This window comes from Hydra vulgaris, chromosome 13 (assembly GCF_038396675.1).
Source record: "Hydra vulgaris chromosome 13, alternate assembly HydraT2T_AEP".
Lineage (NCBI taxonomy): Eukaryota > Metazoa > Cnidaria > Hydrozoa > Anthoathecata > Hydridae > Hydra > Hydra vulgaris.
This window is the reverse complement of record NC_088932.1, coordinates 26217240-26231371: the sequence shown is the minus strand read 5'-3', so window position 1 is coordinate 26231371 and position 14132 is coordinate 26217240. Positions and strand designations below refer to the sequence as shown.

The 14132-nt window shown below is 28.7% G+C and overlaps 1 protein-coding gene across 1 annotated transcript in view; it reads right to left on the bottom strand.

Moving 5' to 3' along the window:
* Positions 1 to 14132, bottom strand: part of LOC101240082 (protein PRRC1-B) — a 38863-nt gene that overhangs the window by 16329 nt on the left and 8402 nt on the right. The window contains exons 3-4 of the mRNA XM_065816869.1: positions 11074 to 11349; positions 5793 to 5894 (exon numbers count right to left, since the gene is read on the bottom strand). Coding sequence (XP_065672941.1) covers positions 5793 to 5894; positions 11074 to 11349 — 378 coding nt within the window. The remainder of the gene's footprint in view (positions 1 to 5792; positions 5895 to 11073; positions 11350 to 14132) is intronic.

The following is a 14132-nucleotide window of genomic DNA, read 5'->3' as shown; positions in this document are numbered from 1 at the left end:
TAAAAGAGAAAGGCTAAAGCCTGATGATGATCATCATCATCATGATCATTAGCATTTCTCTTTTATGCTGTTGATGATGATGTTTATGATGATTATGATGATGATGATCATGATCATGATCATGATCATGATGATGATGATAATAATGATGATTATGGTGATCATGTTGATCATAATGATGTTTATATTGCACATATATACAAAATATAACATGAATTTTGAATTAAAAAAATATACTTTAGGATGCGTAAATGTTTATACATCACAAACCCGGCCCAGGCTATATTTTATTAAACTATAAATTACTAACTTACTAACCATAATTCGATTTATTAGATTAGGCAGCAGAAAATCATAGCTTATGGTATATAATCAACATTTTAATCACTTTAATCCTTAACTGCTGTTAGTAATTATAAATTTTAATATTGCATGTAAAAATCTTGAAGAGTATTTGATTTAAAAAGTATATTAAGCTACTTTGAATAAATTTCTTGTGTATAAAATTAAAGACCATGTCTTACAATTTAATCAAACGCTATTTGGTGGTAATATAATGTAAAAAATAGGGTTTATATAGTTATTTTTTCATTTTGAAGGTCAATATATTTAATAAGGTTTTAAAGGTCAATAAAAAATCTTTTAACAGAAACTTTTTTGTTTTTTTTATTTTACCAACTGATAATCCTTTTACCAGGTTTTTATTTTTTATAGCACTTTTTTTTTTGCATTTTTAAAGTCTCTTTTGGACAATTGCTCAAAATAGATTTTAACTTGAAATAAATTTAAAATACATTGACATTATGTTTTAATTTTAAAATGAAAACATAATTTTTTTTTTTACATTAAAAAAATTTTTTTTTTTTAATAAAACCTACAGGTGAACAATCTGAAAAAAATTCAACTTCAAAAAAAGAGACTCAAAGCAACAAACTATCATAAACTGTTTCATTAAACTTATCATTAAAACTGTTTCATTAAATTTATCATTAACTGTTCCATTAAATTTATCATTAACTGTTTCATTAAATTTATCATTAACTGTTTCATTAACATCTGTAATATGCAAAGTTATGGAGAGTAATTAAAAGATGCTTTGATTGAACATCTTATTGAAAAAAAATTAATATTAGATTCTCATCATGGTTTTTATTTTGGAATAAAAAACTATTGTACAAACTTTTTTAGTCTTTAAATTTAATTACAAAGTCTTAGAATTGTGCTTTTTCTATAACGTCTATAAGTTATAACTTTTTTAGACATTGCTAAAGCTTTTGCTACAGAATAATTGTTAATAATGTTTATAATAAGTTTAAAGCATATCTGAATTCTATATAGTTTTAAAGCTGAGTAATAGAACTCAAAGAGTTCTTCTTGGGACTAATAATTAAGAATAGGAGGTAACAAGTGGAGTGCGACAAGGCTCAATGTTAGGGAAACTGCTGTTTGTTATATCGATGATATATTAAAAGAAATAAAAAACTGTTGTAAACGTCAACAATAAAAAAATTATTACAGTGATTTCAAATACACAATAACTGTGTTATGCTGGATGATTTTTGAAACTTTAGTAAATGGAGTAAAAAATGGTTATTACACTTCAACAAAGAAAAATGTAAAATTAAGCATATAGGAAAAAAAAATCCACACTATAATTATTATATGATTCAACTAACAGACAATAAAAATAATTACACTATGCTAAAAATATCTTATATGATTTAAAATGGCAAAACTATGTATTCTTCATTATTTCATCCCCATTAGAAATTTGTTTCACCAATTTAGAACCATTATTATAAAAAAGACAATAAAATTGTACAACGAAGAGCAACAAAAATTAAATGTTTAAAAGGTGTTTTAATATTATTATAAATTTCATTTTTATAATTATATCAAAAGAAATTTCAATATTAATAAATATAGATTAAGAATCAAAACCTCCAAAAAATTAAAAATTGCCCAGTGGACAGTAAATTTAAAGCTTTAAATTTTTATTTCTTATATCTTCAATATAAGAAATAATCGCAAAAATAATGTTTTTTAGTTGCTGAAATATCTTAAATGTAAGTATTTATAAAAACATGATTTTGGAACTCAAAAATTTATATCATCTAAAACATTTTGCAAAAAAAATACTTATTATCATACACACATTTATAACACTTATCATACGCACATGTATGTACACACATGACACTTATTATCATACGCACACGTATGTACATGCATGACACTTATTATCATACGCACATGTATGTACATGTATGACACTTATTATCATACACACATGTATGTACATTAGAGTTATGATTTTTTTAACTTTTGTCACAGTTTTAATTGGCTGTAGTTTTAAAACCTGAGAAATTGATAGTTAATATTAAAATTTCATAGTAATATTGAATATAGTTAAAAAATGTCCCCCACCCACCCACAATTAAGTTATGCTATAAAAATATTGTTGTTTTTATGACTATTATGGAAGTATTTGATTTTTAAATTCGTTATAAAGCATAAAACACATTTAAGTAAAAACTATTTTATGAGCTTGTGTAATATGTTGGTCTGAACTGAAATATTACACAAATACAGAAAATAGTTAATACTAATGTGTTTTATGTTTTACTCATTTCTTTTGTCTTTACCCATTTCAATGTCTTTTTTAATTAATTTTATATTTATACATTAAATTTTTAAAGAAAAGTATTTTTATTAAAATAATATTAAAACATAGAACATTACTAAAATCTATTATCCATGCATTTTAGATTTTTCTAATATGTCAAATAAATATAGCAAAACTGTTGTTGACAAATATTCAAGAGTATGGACAAAAAATTTAGTTTCATTTGAAAAACATATAACATCAAGAATTGGTCTACCAATTATTTAAAATCATTGGATTCATTTAATAGAATGCTAAAAAAAAACTTTTATTATTGGACGCTACAACTACCTGGCATCAATTGAAAAAAGCAGAAAAGAAAGAGTAAAGTTAATTGCTGTCGAAATAAGTAAATTATGGAACAAACTCAACTTTCCAAGTATTTCTAAAAAATCAGTTGGAAAAAAAATTGAAAAGGTTATAGAAAAACATGACAAGTATCTTAAAAAGCCTGGCAAAAAGGAAGAATGCTCTGTTTTTGGAGATCTTTTTGATATCACCAATATTAAGGGCATATGGCTTAGTCTAGAAGATAAAAAATTTTATAACATACAATTATTAAGTTCAGGAGAAGTTGGTCACAGTACTAACACACATGTGTCATTACATCCTTCAAAAGTCAGAGTTTGTAATGCAAAAGATATAACTTCTACAAGCAAAGCAAATAATTGTCCAGTTAGCAGTTCAACTGCATCAGAAGATTTAGATTCACAAGACAATTATGAACCAGTGGAATTAAAAAAATCAAGAAAGAGAGAATATAATAGAACAAATTTAGCATCTAATCTTGTGATAACTGAATCTTTAAGTACAAATAAATCAGCTAGAATCTGTAAAAAGTTATATGAAAAAGGTATTGAAATAGAAACTCCAAGTCAGACAGGAATATGGAGATCAACTATAAGGCAAGGGGAAAGCATGAAAAAAATTGTTGCTAAAATGGTATAAGAAGAACAATTTTGCCTACATTTTGATGGAAAGAAAATAAACAAGACTGAATACCAAGTTGTGATACTTCAAAATGAGAAAAGGAAAATTAAGTTAGGAATTGTTAAATGTGAAAGTTGAAAATCCAATGATATTTTTGAAGCTTTTAAAAAATTGCTAAATGATTTTGATGCAAGGAAATGTATTTCAATGATTTAATGTGACACAACAGCAGTAAACACAGGAAGATTAAATAGTATAGTTGTAAAAATACAAAATGAAATGGAAACCAAAGGCTTTACTAAACCACAATATTTAGGATGTCAGCATCATATACTGGATCTCCTTTTAAAACACGTTTTGGATCATTTTGTAAATTGTAAATCAACAAGTCCTGGTTTTGATTATAAATTTCTGAAGTACTTAACCGAAAATTATGAAAATCTTCAAAAATATTATACGTATGAAGCTGAACCTAATCATTACATAAACTTGGAATGGCAAGATGACTTCAAATTCCTTTATGAGTTATGTAAAGCTTTTAGTTACTTTAAGAATCATAAAAAATTAACAAAAATTAAGTGGCACAAGCTCCCTCTATTGCACAGTGCTAGATGGAGCTCTAGATCATCATATGTTCTTCTTGCCTATTTTCTTATACCAACATGGAGGTGTGAACTTGAAAGTGCAGCACCTTTTATTGCAAATCAATGGAAAAAACTTTGGTTCAGCAAACAATTATTTGATGATAAATTATATGACTATATGCTTGATGCATTGACTGAAATTAAGTGTACAGCTGCTTTAAAGTGCTTTATGAAACATTGGAGCTAAGAAGATAGTGTAGTTCATATTCCAAGAGCAAACATCATTGCTGAACGAGGCATTAAATTGATGGAAGATCTCCTTCAAAATTCAAAAAAATGGGAATATACAAATGTGAAATTTATTGGAAAGAATGACCTGTGAAGCATTAAAATTAACTTGCTGAAAATAATTACTTTTATTGATCCACTTCAATGATATGTAGTTTATAAATACTAAATACAATTTACAATTAGTTTTATTTATTTCTGTGGCTGTTCATAAATGGGTTGGAAATAAGCTTTATGTGTCCTTATGTAATCTATGAAAAATCACGTTATTATCAAGGGAGGGGGGGGGGATGGATATTTTTGCAACTAGACTACCATTAAACCAGTTTTTTATCAATTACTCAACATTTCTCAGGTTATAGAAGTATGGCCACAACAGATTCAAAAAATGTCATAACTCTAATGTACATTTATAATGCTTATTATCATACACACATAAGTGATACAGCGTGCAAATCAACATCAGTTTTCAATACACAAATCAATTTTGTTATTTGAATTCTTTCTTTGTTATTAGTTGAATTAACTGTTGTGGAACATGTATCACTTGAGATACAGCTTCTCATCAACTATTTCAAGGGAATGAGCTCACATCACAAATAATCACATAACCATGTCATGATGATGATGATTCATCATCATGACTTAGTTACAGTTAGCACAGTTATTTAACTATCAATAGAATTCTCATCACCATTAATTAAATTAAACATTTTATCATGCACTGAAATAATTTTTTATTTAGTTATTCTTAATCTATATTTTTTAACTGTAAAAATAATTTCTTAAAAAAAGGAAAATTTCTCAATTGCAAATATTAAAAAAAATAATAATATTAACTCTTGCAAAATGTCAAAACATGTATTTTCATGAAGAGAAATTTAAAATAAAATATTTATAGCTTTTTAGTATAAAATGTAAAGACATTATCTTGACAAAGAGAAATTTGAAATAAAATATTTTTTGCTTTTTGAAATAAAATGTCAAAACATTTATCTTCCTGAAGAGAAATTTAAAATAACATATTTATTGCTTTAAGTATAAAATTTCAAAACTTTTATCTTCATGAAGAGAAATTTGAAAAAAAATGTTTATTGCTTTTTTTCGTATAAAATATTCTGAACAAAACATCGCTAGAAATTTTTTTTTCAAACATCTAAACAAATATTTTTTTGCTCATTTTTTATTTGAGAATTTAATCAAAATTCAAAATCAATTCCAGAATAAACGCTTATGCTAAAACAAATTTTCAGACTTTTTCAGACACTTTCATTTTTATGTAGTATATTAAACAACTATTAGTTATTATGTATTTATAAACTTACTTAAATACTCCTCCATTCCAGGATCCAAGGTAGTTAGCACAGAATTTGTTGCATTTTTTAGTTGCGTTGTCCAATTTGAATCCCACAGAAGATTCCATATACCTTGTGAAAATAAATGGTTTTCTTAATACTGGTTAAATCAAGTTATTGTTATTACTTAAATAAGTTATAATGTTGCTTAATGTCAACTATTTATAGGGATATCCGATCTTTGAAAATCAGAAAAATCACTTGAGAGACAAAAAAAAAAGTGTTGAAAAGCTCTTAAGACAAGGACTTTAATTTCAATCATATAATTTTTCATAATATTTCAATCATAATCTTCAATCATAAAGTTCAATAAAGAATAAATAAAGTTCACAAAATTTAATTGTAGCCACAAAATCATTTTGAGAATATTAAAAAATATAAAAAAGCTAATTTTATGTTATACACAAACAAAAAGACTGAACAGAAATATTGGCTGTTATTACAAAAATAAAAAAAATTTTATCAAAATTTTAATCTTTTTATTTGGGTGATGAGAGCTCTTTACATTAGGCAACTTACAATGATTTGATAATAGTTCATATCATTTAAATGACTTGAACACCTGATAATCTCAAGCACTAATAAAGTGATAAAGCAAAGTATAAGCTAAAATTTGTTTATCTTGCTATTTCACTTAAAAATTGTGAAAAAAAACCACATTAGACCAAAATGAATGGCTACCAACAAAGAAGGTACCTCAAAAAGTGTATAATTAAGTCTATAATGTAATGCCGTGGTTGACTGACGGTACGAGATGACTCATTTTTGCTAAGGGGAACTGAAGAAAATATAAGTCAGTCACATGGCAAGGTGACCAGACTGGTATTTTTATTTCATTACTCTTTTGTAGGTTATTACTTACAAAAAAGTGTTTAAAGGGACCTCTTTGTGCCGAGACAAGCTGTTATCATATTAAAGAGAATGATAAAAAAAGTTTGGGCTGAATTTTTTTTTAGAGTAAAACAAAATAATAAACATATACCAAAAAAAACTAACTTTGTTGTTTTACCTAAAGCTTGCCATCTTTATGTTAGCCAGTTTCTTTAAGTTTTTAAAATATACACCACAATCTACAGACTTTATAATTTATTCAAGCGCGTTTAATTATAAAGAGTTTTAGTACATGACGTCATTGTAAAATTTCAATGAGAAATCCAAAAAAAATTTTTATCAAATTATAGAATTTTTTTTTTCAATTATAAATTACAAAAGAATTTGTTTAGTTACTTTTTTTTTTTTTTTTTTTTAAACATCTTCGCTTCCAACAAGGCTGCAAGCAGCCACTAAATAAAGTTGGAAGTTAATGAAAGAGAAGAGATGAAGATTGTAGAGCAAGATAACGATTGACAGACGACTTAAAAGATTGCAAATTATATGAATCAGGAAAGCAAGATAAAGGAAGCGAATTCCAAAGAGTTGATGTTGGGAAAAAAATTAAACGAATAAGCGTTTTTGGAGCACTTAGGAACAGTCACAGAAAAAGGATGAGACTTAATTGAATGACGAGTAACACGAGAATGAATTTTTGTAGATAGCACAATAGACGCTAACTCTTTAGAGCAGTGCCCATTATAGTATTTGTAGAAAAGAGAAAGAGAAGCAACATTACGACGATGTGATAATGGTTGGAGGTTGGCTGCAAGAGCAGGTCCAACAATGTTTACAATGCGCTTTTGCACCTTGTCTAAAAGAGAAAGGGCATCATTAGAAGATCCGCCACAGATATGGCAACAGTATTCCATGCAAGGCAGGATTTGAGATTTATAGAGATAGAGAATAGAATCCAAAGTAAGAAAGTGACAAGCTCGACAAAGAGATGCAACCTTAGCAGATGCTAATTTTGCAACAGATTTGATATATGGTTTCCAAGAAAGATTGGAAGTAAGAGTTACTCCTAGAAGATGAAGAGTAGGTGACTCATCGAATACATCACCGTTCATAAATATAGGAAGATCTAAATTATTGCGATAACGATTGGCTGAAAAAAATTGAGTTTTATCTGAATTAAAGTTCACCAGCCACTGTGAGCCCCATGCTGTAGCAGAAGTGAGATCCTTTTCAAGCTCAAATGCCCCCTCCAAGCAATCAGAGGGTGATGGTTTCTTATCACGACAAGAATAAATGGTAGTATCATCAGCAAACAAAGCCACCTTAGATGTGAGAATATCTGGAAGATCATTAATGTAAATTAAAAAGAGTATAGGGCCAAGGATAGAACCTTGAGGAACCCCTGAAGTTACAGAATAAGAAGAAGAGTGTTGTCCATCGAGGACAACTTTTATGCTACGATTGGAAAGGAAGGATTCGATGATCATAAAGATTTTGCCAGATACACCATAAGAAGAAAGCTTATGGAGAAGACCAGCATGCCAAACTTTGTCAAAAGCTTTTGAAATATCTAGAGCGATGGCCGATTACTGTTAGCAAATCAGCTGTAGAACGAGAAGATCGAAATCCATATTGATGGTCAGAAAGTAAGTTATTAGATTCAAGATGAGAAATTAAGTGTTTGTTAATTAAAGATTCAAAAACCTTGCTTATGATAGGAAGAAGACTTATGGAATGGTATTTAGACGAATCGGATCGCTCTCCAGAATTTTATAGATAGGGATAACAGATGCCGCTTTCCAGCAGGCTGGAAAGCAAGACTCTGATAAGCACTTGTTGAGTAGTTTTGAGAGTATAGATGACAGCTCCGGAGAACACTTCTGCAAGACAATAACAGGTATGTTGTCCGGGCCACAAGCTGTAGAAGAGTCTAGGCAGGAAATCACTTTAGATACAGATGCTGGAGTGATATGAATGTCAAGCAATGGATCAACCTGTTTGTTGGCAATATCAGGTAGAACGCAACTAGTGGAATCAAGGAAATTGATGAAAAATTTTTAGCAAACAATTCGGCTTTGTCTTTAGGTAAGGTGACAAAGTCTGAACTATACAAGAGAGGTGGAATTATAGATTTGCCCTTATTATTGATATTATTAAAGACTCTCCAGAAGTCACGAGAGCCTAACTTTTGAGATGAGATTCGAGATTTTATGAACTGAGAATAGCGGGTTTTGGCGTTAGACAAAACCTTTTTACAATTGTTTCTAGCAGTAATAAACAGATGTCTGTTTTCTGGAGAATTGTTTTGCTGATAAATATGGAAGTAACAGTTTCGATTGGCAATTGCAGCAGCACAGTGTGAAGAAAACCATGGAGGAGAGTGAGGCTTGACCTGGAATCGTCGAGAGGGAATAAAAGATTCCATGCCAGCCTGAATCCACGAAGTTATCTAAGAAGCACATTTGTCGACAGGAAGACGAAAGATTTCTACCCAAGGGCCATCACGAAGAAAATCACGGAAAGAATCCCAGTCAGCTTTACTGCAGTTGTAAGAGGTTCGATAATAGGGGGATTCAGGTGATGAAGAAGAATGAGATATTAGTTTTAGAGAGATCAAACTGTGATCAGAAGCCCCTAAGGGTGAATGTGGAGAAACTGAGCACTGACTAGGATCAGAAACAAGACATAAGTCGAGTAGAGAAGGTAAATAATTCGGGTTGTCTGGAAAGCGAGTTGGAAAGTTGACTATTTGAGTTAGGGATTGAGAAAGGCAAAAGTTGTGGGCTTTAATGCCAGCCGAATCACTGACACTAGAGCCAAGCCATTCAGAGTGGTGAGCATTAAAGTCACCGACAACAACTATATTAGCTGATGGATAAAGAGAGAGGGCTTGGTCAATATGATCAGAAATAACGTCAAAAAGTGTGCAGTCTTGAGATGAAGGAGAGCAGTATAGAACAAAGAGAAAGGCAATAGAGTGAAGTGGTGCTAAACGAAAGCACATTAAAGAATTGTCTGTGGATTCAAACCTAGTTTCACGACAAATGGGTGAATTTTTATGAATGTAAATGCCGAGGCCAAGCATGTGACTATTGGAGTCTTTACGAATTAGAGGAAGATAACCATCAACACTAAGATCACAAGATGAGACAGCCGAACTCAAATTAGTCTCACAAAGAGCAAGTAGGTCTGGTGAACTTTGCAAGAGATAAGACTCAACAGAAGAAAAGGTACTTCAAAGACCACGAATATTAGTGAATGATAGGTTTAAAGAACTTGGTGATGATGATGGTTTTTTGTGTTTTATAGTTTTTGGTACTTTATTCATTTTTAAATTAGATTGAAGAACTTGACTCAAAGCATAGATAGTACTCAGAACACTGTTTAATAGCCCAAGCAATTGCCTTATTACTACTAATAAACCCTAAGCCGTAACAAAGGGCTCCAAATGTGGCCTCCGCAATGCACACCAAAAGTACAAACAGGGACACCATCCATGTGCAACATGGCACTGTTAAAAACTTTGATATTTTTTAGCTGTTGATGGAATCAGCCTCTCTGAGAGCTACCACAGAGTTCGGAAAACCTGACTACCAGCCAGCCTCAGAACTATAAAACTGAGTTTTAGAGCTGTACCCTTATTAGGAGATAATAGAATGAGTTGCCTAGTCATAAAAACAGAGACACAAGCAAAACCCATGCACTTATTATTATGTAAAAGCTTCATTGAGTACAAATATTCTTATTTAATCATGTGAGAATATATTTTTGGGAAAAAAATGCAATTTTTTGAACAAAAATTAGTTTCAACAACACACTTTTTGACAACACACTTTTTGAGACTGTTTTATGGAATTCAATGACTTTTTTGTTTTGTCTTGTTTGACTAATGCTTGTATGTTTATAATTAAAAAAACAATAAAGAAACATGACTAAACTTGTTAAACAAAGAAAATTATTTTTTTTTTGGCAATTAAAAAAAAATTATTTATCATTACAAAAGATTTAGATTTTTCTAATGTTTTAATAATTACAAAAAAAAGCATCAATAAAACCACTAAAAAATTGTCAAATGTAAAAGTTGCTATTATTACATCAAATGATTGATGAAATCTAAAACTTTTTATGAAGTTTTGATATTTTTGTTATAAATATGTTAGAGAACTTTTTACAAATACGGATTTATGAAAGTTGAAAACTGACATTCTAAAAACTTATTGATTGTTGTTGTTTTTCTACAAACATATTAATTTTTTTTTTTTCTTGAAACTTATTGATTATTATTTTTCATTACATTTAAAAATTTAATTGGGATCATTTACTTGTTCATAGATTTTCAAAAATATTTTTTTTATAGTTTTTAATTAAAGCCTTTTAAATATAAAATATTGAAATTAAACCTTTTTAAATATTAAAATAATACCTTTTTGTTCACTAGAATACTGTTTACAAGGATACGGCTCACTAGGTAAAATTTGTGTATCTATTGGATTAGATTCCAAAATTGGGTTGGATTCCAAAATTTTATCTCTAACACTATTACTTATTGGGGTCTGAAAGATCGGATATGAAAGACCAGTATTTAAAGATATGTCTGGAGCAAAATATGATGGTTGACAAGAGTTGACTTTCGGAACTGTGTATATAGACGGTACAAACAATTCACCTACAGGCCCAGCTTGATTTTGTTCAAGAATATCTAAATGTAAAATAAAATCATTTTAAAGTTGTAAAAAAATTAGAACGTGTTTCAATATCAATCATAGGCATAGAATATGCTGGGGCTCAAACGTCATCATAAATCATTATTAATAAAGAAAATTAAGTAATACTTAAGAGACAAGTGAAGCATGTTATTAGCAAGGTCTTTATGTCTTTGATCAACAAATTTTTAACATCCCATCTTGAGTCAAATAACTTACTGTCATACAAAAATACAGTTTTCAATCTTATCACTTTATGGCTGACTTGATAACCGCTGTGATTGAAAGACTTTATTGTGCATTAGATGGAGGCATAGAGGCTAGAGCTATTGCTCTTGAAATATCTAAAGTTTTCAATAAATGACAACCTTACACATCTAAAGGGGTTTTACTTGCTGATGATTCAACTTTATACTTCTGTCTTGACAAAAACTCATTTCTTTTTGATTGCTTAGAACAGGTAGCTTGTCTTGAATTTGATCTCACTTTTGTAACGAATTAGGGCTTGTAGTGGCTTGTGAATTTCAACTCAAACTTAACTCAGTTATTTACTGCAAACAACTATTGCAATACTGTCAATGTTCCTATATTGATGAATGGCAACCCTCTCACTGAGCTCTCATGGAAACCATATATACAATTGATTGCTAAGTTAGCATCTGCTAAGGTCATTTTCCCTGTATAGAATACTTTTGTCATATTTTAGGCTGATTCATCTAATGATGTTCTTTCTCATTTAAACAAGGCTCAAAAACACATTACTAACATAGTTGGACCTGCTCTATCTGCCAAGCTTGAGTCTCTCTCCCATTGTCATAAAATTGCATCTTTTTCTCTTTTCTAAAAATACTATCATAGTCTCTAGCATTTATCTCTAGTTCCATAAACTAAAACTCATTCATGCTTGACTTGTCATTCAGCAAAATCTCATCTTTTACTGCATCTGTCTCATTCATGCATCTGTCCCTGTTAACTTTTATTCGTCTAGTTTTTTCCCCACACTTCAACCCTTTAGAACTTTCTCCTCTCTTCATGTTTTCTGACTCCTACAACTTTTAAAGTCTACTGTCAACCATTTCCTTGCTCTTTAACTCTATTCGTTGTTTTCTAGTAACTCCTACTTTAATAGTAGTTGCTTAAATGATTATCACGATTTTTTTTTTTTAAGGCAGTTTCTTTGAAATGTTTAAAAAAATTCTGCAATGTGCCAGACTCTTGAATTAGCAGTTTATAATGATCAGTATCCAAACTGCAGACTAAGTATACTTTTAATAACTTTATATTCTACTTAATTCTATCAGTTTATTATACTATAATATATATTATAAATTAATATATAAACGGCATATTACATTCTAAGTGAATTATAACTTCATTTTGAATTTTGCAAACTAGAAGCAAGTTTTTATTGCATCAAATTATTTGAAAGCAAACTTTTATGGCTAAACTAAAAAGTTAAAAATTATTTATGAAGAGGAAGCAGAACCACTTTACAATACCGCTGATGATTGGGTTTTTTGAATGTTTGAATATAAACCTCACTTTATATAAATATATGTTTGTGTTTTGTTAGAACCTCTATCGCAATGTTCATCCACTTGCAATTCACTATGTATATATGTATGTTTGTGTTCAGCCACTGGTAATGTTTATTTGATTATTAGTTTTATTAACTTTAAGGATTATTAATAAAATTTCACTAAAAATGCTATTGTTGAAAGTTTTATTTTTATAAAATCAATATTACAAATTGTTTTAAAAGATTTATATTTATCATAAAAAATATATACTTTTTAAATAAAAAACTCTTTCTCCCTATATACATATATATATATATACATATATATATACATATATACATATATATACATATATATATATACATATATATACATATATATATATACATATATATATATATATATATAAAATATATATATAATATATATAAATATATAAGGACTTGTTAAGAAGCGTTACATAATTTGAAATTTGCGTGCAAAATGGCGACTTTACCTACATGTTAAGCTATTTACATTACGCCAAAACTAGATTATTATTTAAACAGTCTTAAAATAGTTTATGCTGAAAACATTAAACAATCTTCTCCATTTAGCCATTAAGCAGTCTTCTCTTTTCGCGCTCGCCCACACGCCAGCAAAAACTTTGGCAAAAGCATTAAAAAGTGCTTGCCGAAAAATACAAAAGCGATTTGTTTAAAATTCTAACAAAACTTTTTTGTTTGTTTGTTCAACTTTTATGAAAAATGGCTTTTTTACCAGTTTATTTTTTAAACTATTTTATCTGGTATTTATTCAAAGCACTCTTTTCAATGTTTTTATTTTAATTTAAGTAGCAGAAAAAATCGCGCAGGCGAACTTAAAAATGACCATCCTGCCAGCGCTTTTTTGTGCGCTGGCATTAAATTTCAAATGGAGAAGACTGATTAAGCAGTAATTAATTGTTGAAAAAAACATGTGATTATTTTCTTAATTGGATAAAAAGTGTTAAGATGGTTAAATAAACTTTTTTTTATTTTCCTTTTTTTTTTTAATTTTTTTTTTTTTTTTAATTTATTATATTTAAATTAACTTTATAATTAAATATCAATAAATATTTATTTTATTAAATTTAATTTTACCGCTATATTTTTTTTACTGTTAAAATATCTAAACTAAAATAAAGAAAATAAACTTTTTTAAAACAAATTTAACTTAGGCTTTAAAATGTTCATATTACATTTAACTATTTTGTTAATTTATTTATAGTTTTAAATCAA